This window comes from Gavia stellata, chromosome Z (assembly GCF_030936135.1).
Source record: "Gavia stellata isolate bGavSte3 chromosome Z, bGavSte3.hap2, whole genome shotgun sequence".
Classification (NCBI taxonomy): Eukaryota; Metazoa; Chordata; class Aves; order Gaviiformes; family Gaviidae; genus Gavia; species Gavia stellata.
Genome location: NC_082637.1, coordinates 57,658,476 through 57,680,198, shown reverse-complemented (window position 1 = coordinate 57,680,198; position 21,723 = coordinate 57,658,476). Strand labels below are relative to the sequence as shown.

General features: G+C 41.4%; 2 protein-coding genes across 3 annotated transcripts; both read left to right on the top strand.

Annotated features, from left to right (window-relative positions):
- Window positions 1-1,248: 1,248 nt before the first annotated feature.
- On the top strand, window positions 1,249-13,639 carry TMEM175 (transmembrane protein 175). Of its 2 annotated transcripts, XM_059833707.1 has the most exons (10): window positions 1,249-1,333; window positions 1,904-1,942; window positions 3,075-3,172; window positions 5,201-5,252; window positions 6,515-6,550; window positions 7,747-7,830; window positions 8,487-8,651; window positions 9,976-10,054; window positions 11,828-11,969; window positions 12,521-13,639. In XM_059833707.1, the coding sequence occupies exons 1-10, from the start codon at window positions 1,331-1,333 to the stop codon at window positions 13,182-13,184; spliced, it is 1,362 nt and encodes a 453-aa protein (XP_059689690.1). In that variant the 5' UTR covers window positions 1,249-1,330; the 3' UTR covers window positions 13,185-13,639. The 2 variants fall into 2 exon arrangements, with proteins under 2 accessions (XP_059689690.1, XP_059689692.1); XM_059833709.1 differs by lacking the exons at window positions 1,249-1,333; window positions 3,075-3,172 and having other exon boundaries at window positions 1,917-1,942.
- Window positions 13,640-19,278: 5,639 nt separating this feature from the next.
- ATP5ME (ATP synthase membrane subunit e) lies at window positions 19,279-21,723 on the top strand. The gene is made up of 4 exons (XM_059834069.1): window positions 19,279-19,368; window positions 19,548-19,602; window positions 19,911-20,009; window positions 21,584-21,723. The coding sequence occupies exons 1-4, from the start codon at window positions 19,333-19,335 to the stop codon at window positions 21,607-21,609; spliced, it is 216 nt and encodes a 71-aa protein (XP_059690052.1). The 5' UTR covers window positions 19,279-19,332; the 3' UTR covers window positions 21,610-21,723.

Below are 21,723 nucleotides of genomic sequence, written 5' to 3'. Positions count from 1 at the left end.
GAACGCAGTACTGTGATGTTTTTCAGTCTAGAACATCTTGGATATCTAATTCCCATCAGTAAGCTGAGCCAACTGTTTAGGAATTAAACTGCATTCTCAATGTATCTTCAGATTGGAATTTGTCCAAACCTAGAACATTTTCAACCCATCAGAGTGCATTTTTGCTCTTTGCAATTTGAGTTCTTCACATGAAATTTGAATTCTTGGCTTCTCTGGGTTTCTCTTATGAAATCTATTATTTAGTGAACAGCCTTTCTAGAAACTGAAAATACAAAGTTTATGATGACAAAGACACTGCCAGACAAAAAACAATCACAAATTCAGGTATGTTTCCTTTGAAGACCCTGATTGCCTTTCAGTTACAGAAAAAAAACTTTAAAAATGCAAGTATTTCTCTGCAATAAAAACACTTTGCAAGTGTTTGAATCACTTCAGCTAGAGCACAACTTGACTGGAAACTGTAAGCGCTATATATTCCAAATAGACTATCATGGTATGAACTAAACATGCCAACAGAATAAAAACCTGAACATAAACCAAAAGCCTCCAGTTCACAGCTCCAAAGGACAAAAGGCAGCCCCTAAAACAAATGCCAGATGGTTTGAAATGATGGGACAGGGTTGGTTAGGCTGGTAAAAACCAAACCACACCAAACCGCAAGAAAACGAAAACGAGGGGTTAAAAAAGTTACTTTGGAACTCAGACGGGGATTTTAAAATATGATTTATGAACGAAGCTGAGAGTCTCCAGACACTACAGCCTCTGGTAAGTGTAATCTCTGGTGTATACATCAGCTGTGAAGAGCTTTGGTGGTGCTTAAGACATCATTTATGACACTGTTTCCTCCCCCAGAGCCCAGCGACTCACGTCACCTGTATCAGCCATGACCTTTAAAATTTCAAGACACCAACACAGCCGTTCCCAGATGTAAGGAGAATCACCCGTAATTCACACGTATTTAGTTCTTTCCAACGGCAACACGAGTCGCCCCTGGAAGCGCCCCGCCTCCCTGCCCGGGAGACCCGCGAGGACTCCTCCGTGGGAAGGCCGGCGGCTCCCGCCTCGCAGAGGGCCGCCGGAGGGGGAGCACGGCTGCCGCCCCGCCCAACGGCCGCCCCCGCCGCCGCTGGTGCCGCGGGTGGAGCGTAGCGGGGCCATGTCGGCTCCGCGGGCCGCGGCGCCGGGCGCCGGTGACGGGCCGGCGGAACCCGAGCTGGTGCCGGCGCGCCGCCGGGGGCTGGGGGTGGAGCTGGAGCTGGGGAGCAGCACGCAGACGTCGCACCGGCTGCTGGCCTACAGCGACGCGCTGCTCTCCATCATCGCCACGGTGATGGTGAGCGCCCGGCCCGGCCCGGCCCGGCCGCGGCCTGGGGCCTGCGCGATCCGGCCTTGCCGCCGAACCCGGGCGGGGGGTGGGCCGACGCCGCGCGGGGGCCCGGCAGGGCGGCCAGGCCCGGGGCCCGCAACTGGGCGGCGTGAGGGCGAAGGCCTGGAGCAGCCGCAGCTTGTCCCGGGCTCTGCGGAGCGCGCCCGTGCCCTGTCCGTGCATCTGTCTGCCTGGCGAGCTGCCTCCCAGCCCGGCGCTTCCGAGCAGCCCTGTTCACCGGCTCCCCCCAGCCCCGCTCCTGCAGCGCTACCGCGAAATGTCGGCGCCGGTCGCGCAGCCTGGGAGCCGTGTGGCGGCGAGCGCGGCGGGGCATCCCCTGCCAGCAGTGCGCGGTCGTGGGGGGAAGGCAACAGCGTTGTCCTGTGCGGCCAAAAAGTGTTTCTGCCTTCCAGAACTGCAGGCTGTTAGTAGCTGCGTGATCCTGGAATAGCTGCGGCCACCTGAAGTTTTTTAGATTTTGATAAAGCTCTCAGTAAGGAAAAGAATGTCATGACTAACAAGGTTTTGTTATTTCAGATTTTGCCTGTGGCTCACACAAAAATACATCCTGATCAGGTATCGTATGTCTTTTGTTGTTTCCCCTGTCCTTGCAAGTACATGTGACATCCTAATTTATCACCCCCACTTCATTTCAAGTTCCGGACTTTCAAAAAGCCCAAACCACTAACCAACATGAAAGCCGACAGAAATTTCTCCTAGCGGGAAGGGCTGTTGAACTTCGGGTGAAAAACTTAAATACTGAACATCTGTGTAATCTGCAGAAGTTGCGATACAAAGCCTGAGTGAGCTCTATATTGTAGGCCACAGATTTTATCCAGTTACTTTTGTATGAAGAACGAATTGCCCATCTGACCAAAATGTCTTTTGGAAAGCATCTGCTTTTTTTGGTAATATATCATCACTTAGAGAAGCCACTTACATAGTGCAAGCTGAACCCTGGTTTTAAAATCAGATTAATAATAAATGTAATCAGAATAAGCAAGGGTGGAAAAAGAAGACTACAGAAATCAAACTAAGTCTGAAAGAAACAGGAATGTTAAGAAACACAAATTATTTGAGAAAGTTTACAGGTTTTTTTTTAATCACAATTTATTTTTCTACTCTTAAAAACAGGCCTAGATGCAGATATTTTGTCTTACTTAGTTTAGGAAACTCAGGTATGATCCATAACACAGCAAATATGCTGCACTAGTCTGTTTAAGCCATTGTGGTGGTACATGCAAAATTTGCTGTGGTTAAGCCCTTACCTTCCTTATTGTTAACAATGCCCACATGGAAACCTGTGTGATGCTTGTACTCCAGAAGTCAGTGCTAAGAACATAAAAGAGGCATTTTGTGGCCAGCCCTCCTCTGAAATGCATTATCACACTAATAGTGATGAGAGTGCATAAATGAATCACAAGGTGAACAGAGCATTGGGAAGCCCTTTTACAGATTGAAGAGATGTGTTGGTACATCATATGCTACTAACTACACATTTCAGCATACTTGAAAGTGTCTAATAAACCAGTTCCTCTGCATGGTACTAAGGAGATTGTTGGAAGAGAACTGCATTCTTGGCACACATTTTCAAAAAAATCTGTTATGTGACTGCATGTCCTTCCTTGTTTACAGATACTGCTAATAATTTCACAATATAACATGTAACTTCCCTTTCTCTGTCTCTGGATGTCACTTTCTGTTTCAGAAACTGGGTGAAAGTGTTCAGCAGCTTCTTTTAGCAAAAATTGCAGTCTACTTGATGACATTCTTAATAGTCACAGTGGCATGGGCAGCTCATGTAAGGTAGGAACACAGTGTTTAACTTCCAAGTTAAACTATTGTTTAAAAGGACAGGAGTTAACCATGTGTCGGATACATTTCTGTCTTGCTGATGTATTTCGGAATTGTCTTTTGGATAATAGAAACAATACATTGTAAAGAAATGCTACCCTAAGCAATGAATAACTGTACTCTTACACCACTGACACCGTGATACAGAGGAAAAACAAGCATTATATATCTTTTAAATTAAAGTTAGTCTTCATTTTTCTTCATATTCTAGACAGAATTAAACTTCTAATTGTGCTGAAAAAGTATGACTTTGTAGCTTGTGTGCTAAACAAATAGAGGAACTGATACAGTACAGCTGGCCTAAAACTTTTCTCTCTCTCAGTCCTCAGCAGTGCTTCTGACAAAACCAATTGTAATGTTGCAGATGCTGCCTTTTATAGAGGTGGACTCTGCCACCTGCCCATGTCTTGGTAGTTAAAAAGAAATTGACATGCAGGCATCATACTGGAATCAGGACAGTTCTTGTTTGAATTTTGAAATTTACAAATGTTACTATATTCTTTCCTGAAGTAAGTGGATTGACTGCATTCTAATAGAGGTGTAATTCAGTACTTGAAGCTGATACTTCACATCAGTGCTCTTATCACATTGCTTTTCTTTGCTTCCGTAAGTAAATGCTGAGGCATGGTCTTTGAATACTTTAGGGTTTTGTGGAGGGTGATTGGTTCTACAGATTCAAAGTGACACTTCTGTGGATCAGGAATTTCATTAACAAGGTGTGGGGCAATTTGGAAGACAAGCTTCTTTTTGTTTTGCATAATAGTAATGCATAATAATAACAACTAACCATGCTGTATCTTCAGGAGAAATAATTTTAAGCCTTAAAATTCTGAAAATATTCTGTCCCTAACAGGATGAACTTGTCTCTGTTCTCCCAAGTAAAATTTAGAGAAAATCAGAATAATAGCTCTTCACAATGCCATGTGAGATAAAGAAAAACCTGAAACACTGGATGGACTCTGAACATCTCGATCTGCTCTGGAAAATCTGTGCAGTGCTACTGCAGGGCTCAGATTCCTACACAGCATTGCTTCATGTGACAAGCTAAAAGTCAGTCTTGTGCTTATATTTTTATTTTGGCATCAGAGTACCAAATGGACTTGTTCATGTTCTTGTGTAAGCAGTGAACAGTGCCTGCTGGTGAAAGTCTACCTTTGTTCATGCTTCGGAAGCATTTGCTTGAGCAGTGAGCATGGGCTGTCAGTCTCCAGTTAGTTATGGGCCTTGCCTGTGTTTAAGTAAATAGGTGATTAATTGACAGCTAATGATAGTTGTCCTGTGGCTCCCAAGCCTTGTGCAGCTCACTAGCAGTTTGCTGGCTGTCCTGTCCCAGGTGTGTCAGGTGGCAAAAGATAGAGCTGTTCTGGAACAAAACTGCTGTGGAAGAAAGCAAACCAATGGCCTGCCCCGTGACTTGGCTGTATTTCATCTATAGTGAAGTGGCAAGTCCTGCAGAGAATTGTTATCAACGCCTGCTCCCGAATCACCCCCATATCTTCTACTTTCCAAGGAATGATACCCATTTGTAGCTCACTGCCTTGTTAGGTTTTTGGTATGTGACTCGATGGGTCAGAACTGACATCTGGATCACTTCTTCACAGATGAATTGGCTTTTAATAATGGTGAAATTTACTTCAAAGTAAATATATAATTTCAGGTGTAGAGGAAGAATAGAGTAGGGGGAAAAAAAAGCCAGTTTGCTAGGTCATATGCCACTTGTCCTTCAGATAGAAATGAGGTTCTTAATAATTGCTCCATGATTGAACTTGACTGTTCGTATCTCACTTTTCAAATCGTTCTAACAAATTACTTCCATGTTTGAGCTAATGAGTTTTGGTAGCACCTGGACTACTTGTATAAATCCTGGAGCAAATGAAATCAGGTTCCCCTGTAACATCATAAGTGTACAATTTGTATACAGTGTTGTAAAACATATTTTGGGAGCTGGCTTGTTCATGATATCTTGCCTTGCCTTGACAGGTTGTTTCAGGTGATAGAGCTTATAGATGATGTCGTTGCTCTTCTAAATCTGGTAAGTCTTGTGAGACACACTGGGTGTTTAACTAGCAAGTACAGGTCACTTTTTCTTAAGTCTGTGTCTGCATATCCAAAAGTTTCTAATTTAAATAGCATAACTGCCAAATTTCGAAGTTGGGAAGATACAAAGAGCTTGAATTCCTCCTTGCCAAAGTGGCTGATTGGTAACTAACTTTTAATTTGCACATGTTTTACTGTAAGCCAAAAGAAGCTCTGCAACAGGTTATTCTGAAGTTCCTCGGAGGGAACTGAAGAGGTACCTATGGCAAAAGTTTTTGACTCTGTTCATCTGTGTCCAGCTGTATCTGTCCTCCAGGCTTAAGAAAATGAAATATTATGTCTTTTGTGGTAAAAAATCTTAGTCATAGGTTTGAATTAGTTATGTTTTCAGTCATTTCTCTGTTTAAGGTTCTCAGAAATTCATTCTGAAGCTCATTTGAAACAGAGGATTATATGCCCTTTCAAAAACTACCACTGAGGGCCCAATCTCTGAATCAGTGTTTTAAGCTTTGCTTGCTTATCTTGTATCTCTTAAAAATTCTTCATCCATTTGAGTATGATTTTTAACGAGCCACCCCGTAATATCTTGATTATTAATAGTTGTAATGGGATGCTGCAATGGTGAAAATATTCTTGCTTTCAGCTAGAGCTTTGTGTTTTACTCTGTTGTTCAAAATTCTGTTCTCTGACAGTGTGCAGCCACACAGTTAATTTAATTTTCTCAATAAAAATACTGAGTTTCAAGTCCATGAGATAACACTACAGGAAATTGAGTTAGAGGACTAGCTTAAGGCATGTAGCTTTCAAAGCAATGCATTTCTTTGTGCTTGACGTGTTTTATTTTAATTTGGCTTATATATGAAATATATTTTGCTTTATATATGAAATATTTGTGATGAGAGATTAATGATCTTGACAAATCGGAAACACCTCTTTAGGAGGTGTGGTACTTTTGGCATTGCTACTTTATAAAGAAGTCTATTAACCATACCAAAATTTTAACCCGTGGTATTGGTAACAAAACTGTAGCGTTCTCTAAAATAAGCCTGTACAGTTTGGATAGCAAACATGGAAGATGTGTACAGAACTAGCCATTTGTTACAGTCAAAGCTCAGCAACTTCAGAAATGTGGGGGTTTTTGTGACACAGCATGAGCATTTGATCTGTTTGTGTTGCATTCTCTGGACACATCTTTAATGAGGGAATTGCTTGCTTTGTATTTTACCTAGTGTTTCAGTATGCTGTTTGCTTTTTTAGGCTTGTATGATGATCATAACTTTCTTGCCATACACAGTAAGTATTTTTCTAAAATTTGACATATGTTTAAATTACAGGCGGTTTTTATTTATTTATTTGGAAAGACTTTACCAAAGTATTCAGAAACTCAGCAAAGTGTTAGTATAGTATAAACCCTGAATCCATTGTAATAGTTAAGCCTTACTTCTTTAAAATTAATGAGGATGTATTATAACCTTCAATTACTGCATGTTACAGACCTGGCAGAAAATGGGTATTCTCGAAGAAAAACTATAATCATGGAAAGTCATAGTTTCCCATGATTTCTTTTAAAAAAGCAGCTGTATTGAAAAATGTCAAAGTTGCCTGATGAAAATTTTGCATTTTGTAAGGGAGCTAAAGCTGTGTTTCAAACTCCTCTTTAGATGACAGAACATTTTCCTTTTGTAATCTAGCCAGAGGTTTTGGTATCACTTTTTACTTACTCAGCAAGGTTGATTGTGGCAGCCAATCATTCATTTTTTAAATCTGCAAATTCGATGTTCTGCACAGTGTCTGGTCAGACGACCTTTAGACCTAGCAAGAATATTTGCACCTGAACACCTTCTTAGCAGAACAAAACAGTTGCTTAAAATGCATCTTGACTTTTATTGTATGTGTAGAACAGATTTGTGTGACAGGCACCTGTTTCTCCATGGATATATCTGTGTTATATATTAGTGTGTAAAGAATAAGGCTGTGGTCAGTAAAACAATCTTTATCAGCAAGAGCACATACTTTTTACTTTGCCTTGAAGCTGAAATAATTTTTGCAAAGTTATCAGTGTTACCCTAATACTACTCCCTACTTTTTTTTTTGTCGCCTAATGAAGCTGCAGAAATTAATACAACAGGGAGCCATGGAGGTAGAAAAATTAAAAGATTCAAAAAAGTATTCTAATATCAAGAATTTTCACAGCTATGAACATCTGAAAACACTTAAACTTTATGCTCAGCTACAAGCCAGTCTGTAGTTGTTATGGAGACATAGTGTCAGAGAGGGTTAAAGTTTTGTGGTATCAACATGAGAGCACAGCCATCTCTCCAGATGCTTTTGGTTGCGATGCCTGCATATATTTGTGGCTAGAAATTACATTTAGTGGAATTATGTTGAAATGCAAATTGTTATTTAGGTTTTTGAGCTTCTATTTCTCTGCTGTTATTCCTACATTGCTTCTTAATTAAATATTTGATCTAGTTGCATTTTTTTTCTAGTTTTCCTTAATGGCCTCCTTTCCAGAGGTACCTTTTGGCATTTTCCTATTCAGTGTCTGTGCTGTTGTCATTGGCCTTATACAGGTATTGGAGCTATCCATTTACATTTTCACTTCTAAATAGATTTTCTTGGGTAGAACTAAAATAAAGTTTCTTAACTATGGGTATAAATTGCTAAACATTTTTTTTGTTTGTGTAGCATTCTTTTTCAAAGTTGTGCCTGTTGTGATGATACAGTATCTGTATATGAGATGCAAGTTTGCATTGCCACTGTCCTCTGAAGCTGATTTATGCAACTAAATCAGCTGATCTCAAAGTCCACAGAATAGTAATTCCTTTCCCACTCTTTAAAAATGCTTTGGGGAAATAGCAGGTTTTTCCTGCTGAGGTTCTTACTGAGCTGTGCAGTGATGGCTGAGTGGACATGGTCTTTCAGCCTCAGTCTAATGGCACTGGTTTTCTCCTGATGCAGTGCCTTGTCGCTTTCTGTTCCTTTTTGTGAAGTCTTCATTCCTCTTCATATAAGATCCACGGTCATGATAAGCTCTGCAGAGGTGTCTAAAATCTTGACATGCAGTGTATCATGAAATCTCAGTTTCTCAGACTAGACCTCCATGTGGGAGTGAACAATAAAATTGAAAGTGTTTTGGAATTTGTTGATTTATAGTTTTAGAGTTTTATGTTTGAAATGCTGCATACACTTCTATGTAATAACTTCAGTAATGCTCTTCTCCTTGCAGGCTGTGATAGTAGTGTATGGATTCTATCACCCACACTTACTGAATCAACAGATACAGGTGTCTGAAAATCAGAATTTCTATAAACATCATATCTTAAAGATTATCCTAAGAGGACCAATTTTATGCTTTTTAGCAGCCATCTTTTCTTTTTTCTTTATTCCTTTGGTAAGTTCTCCCAGTTAACTGAAAACTTTGATGCAGCAGTTTATATTAGTTGTATTTAGGGCTGTGTGTTAAAATAATGATGTCCATGTTAAATATGCAGACTTTCTCAGCTGCCAGTTCTGTGGTGTTGTAATCATGGCTGCTGTTTTGCATTGAAGATGTTCAGTTCACAGATACCAATCCATAATTTGATCCATGAGTTTGAATAGTTTTGAAAGAATATTCTGCTACAATATTTGCTTTACTTGCTCTGCCTGATTTTTTTTTTTAATGCTTCTCTTAAGTAGAAGCAAGTCTTCCAAACTGTAACTTAGCATCTTGCTCATCGTAAGTAGGTGAGATAATATGGAAGGTTATGTGAAATAAACATCACACTGCACAAACTGAAGACAAGCGAATATAGTTGCTGCACTAACTCAGGGTGTAAGAGCAAACAGAATAAGCAGACCTGTTAGCCAACCTGCATCTCAAAGCATATGTTTTGGGCTAAGGCCTACTCTTACACAGCCTTTTTCCTCTGCCATTTTTATTAAATGGCTGGGAGTTGCTCCTACTTTTTATCTTCCTCAGAACCCCCGCTTGGAACTGAAATCTAGTTTTTTGGGTATATCCTGAGCTTCCTTTCCTCTGTCTTGTTTGTTAGGAAAAGGCGAATTTAACTGAATTTTGAGAAAGATTCCATGGGAATTAGCAGTGTTTAAATAATCCCCAAATTTGGGAGGAATCAGGTTGTTGTTGATGAAGAGGACAGTTAGGAGTCCAAATGTGAAAAGGCCTAATTTTAACTGAAAATATGTTCTTCTCTTACACCCTTACTTCCCTATTCTCCCTCGCCTTGTTCAGTAGTGTATTTTCTTTTAATATTAATAACAAAGAAATTAGTCTCCAAGTTGCTCTTGTGCTTAGACCTGTGCAAAGGCTGTGAACCACTTATGACCCACTGAGGTGTCTTTGGGACACAATTAGTAGAATCATGGAGTATCTCAAGTTGGAAGGGACCCATAAGGATCATATAGGATAGTTCTCCAACTTCCAAAGAAGTCATTACTGCATTTTTGTTAGCAGAAGTATTTCCCTTCTTGTTTTAGCTTGCTTCGTTACTGGTACTGAATTAGCTATCAAAAAGCAGTATTAGGTTGCACATGCATTATTCAGGAGGTGTGTGTGCATTTCAGGTGAGCCTTTTCCATGTCATAAAGTCAAGATTTGTTTTTCTCAATGTGATTATACCTGAAGATTGAGAGTAATAGTTTCATATTACATTTGGAAGGTAATTTGTATTTTGTTAACTAAATTTAAACTGTGTTCATTTTCCTCTCCGTAGTCTTACGTACTTCTTGGGCTCGTAATCGTTTTTCCGCATCTCACTCGATTCATTACGTGGTGTAAAACCAAGATTGTTGGTGAGTAACAATATTCATAGAAGTATGTTCAGATATGTTATTAGGCTGTGAACATGTTGTCCAAACAGCCTGGAATGAAGTAATTTTAGTTCTACTTCTATTTTCAGTCTTGGAACATAGTGATTTTGGGTTTTATTGCTGTGCTTCCAAACAGTTTCTCCCTCGCTCCCTGGTTTCCCTTAATTTGTGACTGGATTTGTGTAAGGCATAACACATTCAAAGATCCTTTCTGAGTGCAAAATCTCTCCGGTTTGTTGTGAATATGCACGTGCATGCATGCACACACAAGTATATGAATGATGGCTCCAGGCAATCTATCCCTTTTACCTCCTGAAAAGGGAGCATGGGGATTGAAGAATATAGGAAGCAAGCTCTCTATGTCTGTATCACTTTCTTCCCAGCAATACTGTATGGTCCCGCATTTTCAAACTGGCCAGCAAAACACCTATAAATCAAACTTTTTTAGGGTAATTAACTGTTCAGGGTGTTGCATCTCATTAATCTAACTGCTGTGGTTTAAAGGTGTGCCTTCACACATGGCTTAAGTCAGCCTAAATCCACGCTTCCTTCCCTCATGCTCCTTGCTTATGTTCTTTCTGCCCCCCTTGTGTCAGCACTAACAATTGCACAACCACACAGACAGCCAGAGCTACTCTTAAACTCTACTGAGAAGGAGGTTGCCAGTGTCAAAATAAAGGAGAAGGTGGTATCGTGCAACCTACTCAGCCAGAAGGTAGAGTGTCACCCTTTGAGAACAATAGAAACTGACCACAAAAACACTGAACAGATCATGCCTTTGGAATCGGCACTTCTGAAGTGAGTCAGAAGAACACCTTTGTGCTTCTGCTGCTGCTGTTCAGCCTAGTTCAAGTCTGTCTGTGAACACTGCAAATGGGAGCATACTTTTGACTCCTGCACGTGGCAGCAATAATAGACAGGGAGGCAGAAATGGTTTGAAACCGCTGAAGCCAGACTCTCGGAGCCAGAGAATAAACACATACAAATATTGCCTGTGCCTACTGCGATGGGGGCACTGCTGTTTGCAGTTAGGCCATGTCTCTGTACATCTCACCCCGTCAGATGGCTGATGTAAATTACTGCTCTGTTGATGGAGTTGTGATTACACTTGCTTTTCATTCTGTTCCTCCCCTTACTTCCTCTGGAAGCTGTAAGCTTTTTCGTCATCCAGTCTGTACTCCTGAAGTGGTGCCGCTTGGCTAGCTGGGCAGTTCAGAGTCCAGTCTCTAGGGATGTGTTTGACATTTCCTATAAAAGCTCCAGAACCGCACCTTTTGACCAAAGACTGGATTTATTTTAAAGCAGGCCATTTGATGTCCCAGTGCAGCCACTGTGCTCCAGTTGTTTTTTCTCCCATGCAGTATAAGTTCTCCACACTGTCTTGGAGGACCTACAGCTATTAGGGCTTCCTGAGGCACAGCGTCTGATTGGTTTAGCTCAAATGTTTTGTTCAATTACAGCTTTGAGTCATTATTCACTTGGTGGAAATGGTCTGCCATACAGTTTAAAGGACAGGGTGTTTTTGTCCCTGAAGCACTTGTTGTCCTGAAAGCAACATGAACTTCAGGGGAAAACACAGCTGCTGAAAAAAGTGGAGTGATTGACCTGTGTGGATGAACGGCACCCTTCTTTCTACAGAAAGATTTTGGCAGGTGGGGAGAAAGAGAAAGGGAGGTCACAGTAGAGTGCTTAGCTACCTTGTTTTAAACTATCTGATTTTGTCCTTCAATAGTAAACATCAGGTTTTATTTCCAGGTCAGAGAGATGAAGAGGAGGAACACCATAGGTTAGAAACCTTCACTTTTTACCTCAGTGAGCCTCTGAGTAAGGAAAGGGTAGAAGCATTCAGTGATGGAGTCTATGCTATTGTAGCAACCCTGCTCATTTTGGACATATGGTAAGGCTTTGTGTTGCCTCTTAACACTTTGTGTTCTTAAATATAATACTAACTTTTGTCTATATGTAATATTTGAGGAAATAAAATTAACCAAACATTGACTTCTAAAACCTGCAGTGGTTACTTTAAGTATGATTTTCTGGAAAGATACAGAACACAAAAGTTACTTCTAATGCCCACATTTCAGCAGTAGTGATCATCAGTCTATTTAATCTATGTTGGGGTGGGGAGTCTTGAAGAACAAAGCTTCCTTTTTGCTTAGTCATGTTTTCAGATAAAAGGCTTTTATCAAGAAAAGCTGTTTAGTCACTGTGGCAACTTTATTACATTAACCTAAAGGAATGCCAACTTACTTTCAGATTTACTTTCAGATCTAATTTATTTGCAGGGCTGTTATTTGAAATGCTGGTTTTAAGTCATAAATTAGAGAACTACAAAGTGGATGCCTATTGTTCCCTACTTGCTCAGAGTAAAGCAACATAGTTTGGTGTTGCTCCAGGTGTGTTTTTGTAATAGTAATATGCAAAGTAAAGTAAGTTTTCTCTCCACAGTGAAGACAACGTTCCTGATCCCAGAGGGGTTGAGGAGAAGTTCCATGGCAGCCTTCTTGAAGCTTTAAGTGAATATGGGCCAAACTACCTTGCCTACTTTGGCTCATTTGTAACAATTGGTCTCCTGTGGTTTGTTCATCACTCACTTTTCCTGTATGTAACAAAGGCTACGCGATTAATGGGACTGCTTAACATACTTTCACTGGCTTTCATTGGTGGGCTTCCGCTAGCTTACCAGCTGACCAGTGAATTTGCAGAGAAGACTCACAATGAAATAGAAGCCATTCAGGTCAGCTGTGTTATCACTTTCTTTGCCAGCATATTTCAGTTTGCAATATGGACTACAGCCCTACTGCATGAAAGGGAGACTTTGCATCCTTTTGCTAGATATGGTGGCAAGGAACATGCCTTCATGTTTGCCAAGCTGGCTCTCTACCCTTGTGTAAGCCTTGGGGCCTTCTTTCTAACATGCTTGTTAAGTGAATTTAGCACAGCAATTTTCCATCTTATGCAGATTGTAATCCCATTTGCTTTTCTCGCCTTGCGCATTTTTGTTAGAATTTCTTTAACTGTCATAAAGTCTGTGATGTCTCTCTCCAGACGGAAGGTTGTATTGTTAGAAGAAGAAGAGGCATGTTTGTCTCCTACTGAAACACCGTCCTAAATTTCTGTGCAGTGCATGTGAAGTTATAACATTAACTTCAGTTCTTCTAACTCACATTATCTTCATGTGTGGATTACATTGATCTAAACCAAAGCCTGCGTTGGCCATAACTGGGGCATATTTAAATTTTAGCTGGTCATGCTTGAGACCCTTTCTCCAAAACCTGTAACTGAAAAAATTGGGTAAATAGGGGATACAAAGAAAAGCATGTTCCCCTTCCTTTAAAGTTACCCTTTTGGCAAAAATGCCGCTTGACGTGTCACTGCAGTGATGACTGATTAAGAAGTGCACAAACAGATGCCCAGCAAAATGCCCTTTTGTCTGGCAGTCATTATGGCAACCAAACGCAGGTACAGAAGCAGGTCGTGCTGCTGTAAGATAGGGAGTGAGGCTTGGAAGACAAGGAGACCTCCGGATTTCTGGATGGTGCGTCATGGTAGAACATCTGTGCATACAGGTTGCTGGTCTCCCCCGCCCGCCCCCCCCTCTTTTTTTTTAATGGTTGCAATGTCTCTTCTCTATAGTCGCAAACTTGTGATATCATTTTGAAATCTACGTGCATTTCAGTGGCTCTGAGCATGAGTTTAGATGGGAAGTGCAGTTGTGACCCATATGCAGTCTTCCAGGCTACCTGAACACAACTTCTTCAGGTGTACTTTTGAAAAAGGATTTATTTAACAAATGAGGATTCATGTGGCTATGTATCCAATGTTTGAACTAGCTTTGATATCTCCCAGGGAAAAGATTCAAAGAGCTGTGGGACAAGAGGTAAACTTTTTTCAGTTCTGAAGCAGCTGCTCATCTGAAATGAAAGGTTTGGATTTCTCAGGCTTTTTGTGTCTGTTTTCATGCCTATTGAAAGGAACATACTTCTGTTATTCTGAAGGCATGATGTTACATTCAGAGAGTATGAGACTTCCCTGCCACATGTAAGAGTTCCCTATCAGGTAAGGGAGTTAAGTTTTTCCCTAAGTAGAAGCTAACTAAGGGATCCCACAGATTCTGAGTCCCAGCAAGACAGCAAAAGAAACTAACCCTGTAGAAGTTCCAGTCCATGGCATGTTGAATTTTTTTATGCTTATGTGCAGTTGGATAAGCTTTATGCTTGTCAAACCCTAACCAGAGAGCTGTACAGAAGGAGTGGGCAAAGTCATCTGGCCTCTGGCTGCCCTGGAAGCCTTTACGTTTCTTTTTGGCAGAGCCATTAGTTTGTATCTTGAACTGTCTTAGTGCCTGATAACTTTAATGCCATATTTAAAAGGATTTGAGGGATTTTGTTGTTCCTTTTACAAAAAAATAAAAAATACTATGGCAAAGTATGCCTGGAGTAATTGTTAGTGAAAACAAATCCAGGTATCTCATTTCAGTTGAGATCAGTCTTGAAAGCACTTGTGCTTTTGGTTTGAAGCACCTTGGTACAAATACATAATTGTTACTATTATGTACTTCTTGTGAGAGTCTGTTCAGATACTCAAGGGGTTTTATACCTGGTTGAGGTTAAATAACTTGCAGTAGGATTCTGCATTGTGTTGTGTATCGCAGGGTTTTTCTGGTATTTAATACAAGCACTTTTGGTTTTATATGTTTTTGTTTCTAATCTTCAGCAGGCACATAATAAGCAGTGAATATATGTATTTGTAATAAATTTCAATCAGTGAAAAAAAAAAAGCTTCTAGCCTTCTATTTCTGCTCTGCAGGTGAAAGTTAAATCTGATGTCTACAATTAAAATTATGTTGGACATTTTTTTTTTTTCCTTCAGAATCATCATGGTGCCTTCCAACCTTAACCATGCTGTGATTTTGTTTGAAACACCCAAAAGTTTTCAATGCATTGTAAAGAAATGTTGTACTTCTGTTGGTACTTGAAGAAAAAGAGACCTGAAACCTGACCAAGGAGCTTCATTCCAGTGTTTACAGGAATGCTTTGAAAAGCAGTGAATTGCAATGTATAAATACTACAAGGAACTGTATTGGCTAACTAATGCATTTTTCCTTTTTTTTTTTTCTTACCCCACTTGCAAGTAAGTAATTTGTTCTGCAGAAAGAACTGGGGTCTTTTTGCTTGTAGTGAAGATACCATAATTCAAACCAAATTTAGTAATATATCAGAACCAAAACTTGAGGCCAAACTTGACTTGAGGTTTTGTGTAAACAGAGTTGGTTTAGGATTGTTCTGATAATTCTGGTAAGTTCTGGAGAAACAAACTGTGTTTCAGAATGAGGCATTAATTTGAACTGTGTGATTCTCGAGTAGAAAGAACATTCCCAAATCTAACTAACTAGCTGTTCTTTACAGAATTACTAATGACCACAGGTTTTTGTCTCTAGAAAAATTGAAGTGAAACACTGATAATGATTATAATAATCACAGAATGGATGAAGTTGGAAGGGACGTTTGGAGACTGTCCAGTACAACCCTCCTGTTTAAAATAGGGTTGGCTAGGGCTGGTTGCTAAGGACTATGTCCAGTCAGACTTTGAGCATCTGCACAGATGGAGAAACCACAGCCCCTCAACGGGTCAACCTGTTTGAGTGTCCAGTCACCCTCAGAGTAAAAAAAAAAAAGGTACAGGAATTTCCTGTATTTCAGTTTGTGCCCATTGCTTCTCATTGTGTCACTGGGTACCACTGAGAAGAGTCTGGCTCAGTCTTTGCTCCTCCCTATTAGGTATTCATAAACATTGGTAAGATCCCCTCCTGATCCTTCTCTTGCAGGCTGCATAGTCCCAGCTCTCTCAGTCTCTCCTTGTATGAGAAATGCTCCAGTCCCTGCATTGTCTCCATCGCCGTTCAGTGGACTCGCCTTAGAATGTCCACATCTCTCCTGTACTGGAGAGGGGAGAGCTGGACACAACATGCTGGATATGCTCTCACCTCCCTTGACCTGCCAGTGGCACTTTTCCTAAGTCCAGGAAGCTGCTGGCCGCCTTTGCCAGAATAATAGTTTTAATTGAATAAAATCTTCTGAAAGTGAAGAAGTAAAATTGCAGTAAAACATCACTGTAAAACTTTCCTTCTAATGACACTGAAATTTTTTGCCTGTGGTACTGGTACTGCCAGTCAGGAACAACTGCCTTCTAAACTGAATAGGTCAGGTAGGCCAAAATGTGGTCATGCATGGGATGGTGTTTGAGAAGTCCATTGTCTCTCAGTTCGCAATTGTGATTCCATAATGACAGCTGTTTCATTTGTTCAGACCAGTTGGCCTTGTTAATGGATTCATATTCAAGATTAATCCATTCAAGACATTAAAAGATGGTAACAGCCACTTGCAGCACTGTCATCTCTGCCTTCTATAACAAATAGTGCTAGCTGAAAAATTCTGTTCAAGTCTGCTGAAGGATGCAGTTTCACTTTGGAGCCTTCAGAATAATGATGAGAGTACAGAACTCTTAATTTGCTTTAAAAGAGCAACAGTCATAGCTGGAGTTCTTTGCAGAGACAGGATTTGTGTTTAATCACTATAAACATTGTAAATGGTTTATGACTTTTTCCCATTTTATTTGAAAACAACTGAGTGCAAATAATTCTCATACAACTTACGAGGAAGCTGTTTCTTACGACGACTCAAACTTCCATGTAAGTTTGGAGCAGAGACAGTCAAAGCTATTGTTTGGCATCTGATAAACCAAGAGCAGCTCTTGCAATTGGATTTTTCAGTGAAGTCAAGTCAGTCACCAGGAATTTTGGATTTGCTGTTTGATTTTTCAGTGTGAGGGTACTTGACAGTAGCGTGCAAAGCTTACATTCACTGTAGAAACTTGGTTTGCAGCCTTCAGCTTGGTAACCTGTGGGATTACTCAGGACAGTGTCAGGTAACTGTGACCTATTTCTTTGCTACTGTTGAATCGGGCACAAAGATACATGTTTTTGTGGTGTGAAGAAAACACACAGGTCTCTTGTAATGCTTATAATTTGACATATTATTGCAGGTAATTACATGGTGCCATTTACTCCTCCTTTTCTTCTGCATGTGTGATGGTGTATCATCATGACTTGTAGTCCAAGCTGCCTGCTGCATCAGTAGGGGAAGACGAGAACATCTGTTCTATCTGTATATTATCAAAAGAAATGAAGAACAGTAGTGCTTTTTCCTCGGAGCTTTAGTGCTTTCTGTTTAAACATCCAGCACAGGGATGTCATTCAATTAATTGCTCAAAATCATTAAAAAGTGGAGCATTTTGTTGCTTTGAATAAATCAAGCTCAATCAGTAACTCAGTAAAGCATTTCTGCAAAGCAAAAGCTCAAAAAATGAGTTAGTGCGAATTCGTAAAGGCTCTGGCTAAAATGCAGAATCAGCTGTTACTGACATACTACTGTAGAATTGATTTTTTTACAAAGATGTAAAACATGCTTCTTTTTTCTTCACCCTTAGGAGTTTGGAACTTGTAACATATAGGAATTATTTCCTTTTTTATAAGTAATTGTATTTAGCACCCAGATTCATTGAGTGACAAAACCAAGTCAGCACTGAATTTGTTAGCCTGGGTCATCAAAAGGTGTTTGAGGGTGGTGGTACACAGAAGAGGCTAGCTGGGTGGCTGATGAAAGTTAGATGTGTTTCAAAATAAGTGATGCAGTAATTCAAGACCATCACAGTTTGCAACTTTTTTCTTTGTAGTAGTAAGTTGAAAAACAATTCTGGCTAATGTATGATCTAATTTGAATTGTTTCTTTTAAAACGGATATACTAGCATCTGGAGAAATGCCAGACTAGGTTCTAGTAGTTCTTGCTAGTTCTAGCAAGTGCCAGTCTCCAAGTCAGTGTGTGTTCTCTTCGCAGATCAGCATAAAGACTCCTAGTTATACTACTGCTGCTTTGTGTTTGGGAGATTTGTAACATTTAATTAAAATCACGCCACTGTCGGGTATTTAAGGATTTTAAAACACTCATCTGGGCATGCACTGAACAAAAGTGGCTAGATTGGCAATCACTGTGCCTCTAGGAACTTCACTGGTTTGTCACGGACTTGGCATTGAGCTTTGTGGTGAATTACTATGGCATTAACAACTGATACTGGTGTTTGGAACTAAAGTGATATCCACCCAGCAGTGACCTCTCATCTGTAATGCTCCAAGTGTCTCTCAGTTCCTGCTACTGAAAGTAAATAAAAGAAATGTAAAAAGAAAAAAAAAAAAAGTGATAGGTTACATACATTCCATCCATGAAAGCACTTTCAGGTCTTACTGATATAGGTCATACAACAATAATTAAAAAAACTTCGTGATAACTAAAATGAATGGAATCCCAAGAGTATTCCAACAGGCTCCCTAAAGTGAACAACATTTCAGACTTCTTTCAATGAAAAGATTTCAATTACCTGTGGCTTAATGAGCAGAAAATAGCACAGGCGATTAGCTTCCAGGGAGTTTAATAATCATATCCTTACCCTTTCACAGTGTATATTTAACTTTACACAAGAATTTGACAATGATGACAATAATGAGCAGTCAGCTAAGAGTCAGATTCCTTAATTTTCTGAGAGAATATGAAATATAATCCAGATTTCTTAGTTGCCTGGCACATACCAACATGATTTTGTTAAGGTTCAAGAACCAAACAGAGAAGTATACTTCATAGTCTTTCCTGAGCTGTCCTGACAGGTAAAACGCCGCGAATGCGGCTGTTCAGGGACCAGTGGCTGTGGAAGGCAGGGTGTCTGCAGGGCCCGAGGGCTACCATTCCCCGCCCCTGGGGGGACGGCCGTGTGGCGGGCTGTGCGTTCCACAGCCCCTCGCAGCCCTCTCTCCCCCTGCGGCACGCGAAGATGACAACGCCAAAGGCTCCCGATGTCATTCCCGTCGGCTGCGGGGCATTTCTCAGAGGAAAAGCCGAGTCCGCTCCTTCCCGCGGCGGCCGAGAGACAGGCCGCGGTGGCGGCTCCTCCATTTTCTGTCACCGAGGAATACGCACGGTCCATTTTGTGACGCGATGGCTTCTTTCTCCCGGGTGACGCGTGACCAGACACTGAAATCCGGCGCTGGACGGCCAAAACGCCTTACGAACCGTCCATCACCTTTGGCCCCGCCTCTGACAGGCGCCGTGTTTCGGGTAGCCCCGCCCCCGCTGGGCGGGGCTCTCCCCGCCTTCCGCCCCGCCGCCCCTCTGCAGGTGTCACTTCCGGCCGCCACCCCACAGCCGCCAGGATGATCCCGCCGGTGCAGGTCTCGCCGCTCATCAAGGTGAGGGTGGCAGGCGGCTCCCCCGGCGCCGCGCGGGTGTTCTGCTACGCTCCGGGGCGGGGGGGGAGCGGTCGATGGCCTCGAGGGGCCTGGGCGGGCCGGGCCGGGCCTGGCCTGGCCGGGCAGGGCTGTGCGTGTGAGCTGAGCGAACGGCTCATCCTTCTCTCTGCCTCACGCAGTTTACGCGGTACTCGGCCCTGCTGGTGGGGATGATTTACGGCAAGAAGCGATACGGTGAGTGCGGCTCCACGGGCGGCCTCTCCCCCTCCCTCGCGCGGCCCGCAAGGGCACCTTGAGGCGGCCGGTGCGGGCCGCGGGCCCGGCCGCCATTTCCCCCCTCCCCGCCGCAGCGGGAGCTGCCTAGGCCTTGCCGAGGTGGCCCTCAGAGATGGGCTCTGACTGGGTTGAAGTCACAGATTCGTATGAAATGTGCTGTTGTGCCCGCGAAACAGTTTTCTTTTCCTTTTTGCATGAGCTAGCAGGTGCAGAGCTATGTGCCGAGTTCTAGAAATAGTGTTTTAAAGCAAATGTGTTAATGACAGACTACCTAAAACCTATTGCTGAAGAAGAGAGAAGAATAGAGGCTGAAGAGAAAAAGAAACGTGAAGAACTTGAGCGGATTGCAAAAGAGCTTGCAGAAGGTAGCCCCTCAATCTAATTTATGCATCCCATGCCAAAGTGCACACACTGCCTTGCTGTTGGACTGCCATTTTACTGCAGTGTTTTCAGGAGAAATTTAGTCTTAGAGACAGTGGGCTGCAGACCCCTGTGGTTCAGTGGAACAGTGGTTAGGGTTACGTGAAGCGTAAAGAGTGCTGCTCCTTGACAAGCTATTTGAAACATAAGCATCAGTAGAGGAAGAGTTAAAATCACTTTTGCAACCAAACAGGACTTGTTAAATGGCTATCTGAATGTCCACTGAGAAGAAAAACTGCTAAAAGCTGCTGGTTGCTCTGTGAGGAATAACTGGAACTGTATGTTAACTGTATTCAGATGTCCCTTATTCAGCTCGACGCAGCAAACCTATGATCCCTATTCTCCAAGCAATACAGAAATCTCACAGATGTGACAGATGATCTAAACCGGAAGTTGTAGGCAACTACTTGTAGTTGCAGTTCCAAGTTTTAAGTGGTATCGCTAGCGTAGTGTTAGAGGTCAACTTCATTTGTTGTATCTCTTATGTGAAGAGAGTATGCTGAAGGTGATCAATTGGGATTAGTACTGCTGCTTTTTTCTCATTCCCTTCCACTCTATAGTATTCCTGCTGCAGCATGCTTTCCTTTGTCCTTAGGATTATTTCTTGGGTCGCCTGTGCATTTCTACCAGAGGATTCCTCCCCCCGCCTTAGAGATGGGTGTGCTCTCTAGCTTGAATTCACCTAGGGTTTTTTAGGTAGACTTACAGTTAAGAACTTTAAGAAAATTGATTAATAACTCAAGCTGTTCTTGGTGCAGCTACACACTTAGTAACTATTTCCCTGGGAAATAGTGACATTTGCATTGTCCTAAACAAGACTAATGTTGAACAAAACCCTGTAAAATTAAATGAACTGCACATACATAAAATCAAATATGCAAGTTGGTGAATTGTATTGCTTACTAGAGATAAAGCTATTTTGCACAGCTGTTTTACCATCTCAAATATATAGTCTCCAGTGGTCGTGGACTAAATAAATGGGTCTTTTAGATGTTTTCTAGTTTAGCTGAAACTTTTTGTGTTTTTGGACATAGAGGCTGTACTGTGGCGTTGCTACTCCACTTAATAATAGAATTCTGTGATTATTTCTTTAGAATGTTTAGTCTATTTAAAAGTGGCACACAGATGACCGGTCTGCTTTCCCAACAGTGGTTTTGATGTGGTTTTCCAGTTAGAAAAGCAGTTGTTAAAACTTCATTCAGTGCAATGCAGTTTTTGAAGATTGTTCTTTAGAGATGGATAACTGGACATACCTGTAATGATAGCTTTTTCTGGGCTTATTTGAATTGTCAGTTCAGAAAACTGTCATTTACTAATGAGTAAGCCAAGAAAGTGCCTTTACCTCAAAGCAATGAAATACACTTCTGTTGAATAAGCAGAAGCGGGAATCATAAAAACTGGCTAGAAAGAAATGGCATGCTTAAAGGTAGCCTTTGATCCCACTAATGGTTTACATATTTTAGTACTGCATGGGAGCGATTAGTAGTACTAACTATGTTTGTTTTTTCTTCCCTTCTAGCAAGTGAAGAGTCTATATTGAAATGAACAAAAGATTGGATCTTTATTTCACACATGGAGATACATGGCTAGGCTCTGAATTGTTCAGTGGTTGGTGGACTCTGCATGCTATGCTATCAATAAAGTATTTGCAACACTTCA

Bases quoted from the DNA above. Each gene is read 5' to 3' on its own strand.
- ATP5ME (XM_059834069.1), top strand. From the start codon at position 19,333: ATGATCCCGCCGGTGCAGGTCTCGCCGCTCATCAAG. The intron at 19,603-19,910 runs GTGAGTGCGGCT...TGTTAATGACAG, and splicing joins TTACGGCAAGAAGCGATACG to ACTACCTAAAACCTATTGCT. The intron at 20,010-21,583 runs GTAGCCCCTCAA...CTTCCCTTCTAG, and splicing joins TGCAAAAGAGCTTGCAGAAG to CAAGTGAAGAGTCTATATTG.
- TMEM175 (XM_059833707.1), top strand. The intron at 1,943-3,074 runs GTATCGTATGTC...TTTCTGTTTCAG, and splicing joins CAAAAATACATCCTGATCAG to AAACTGGGTGAAAGTGTTCA. The intron at 3,173-5,200 runs GTAGGAACACAG...TTGCCTTGACAG, and splicing joins GCATGGGCAGCTCATGTAAG to GTTGTTTCAGGTGATAGAGC.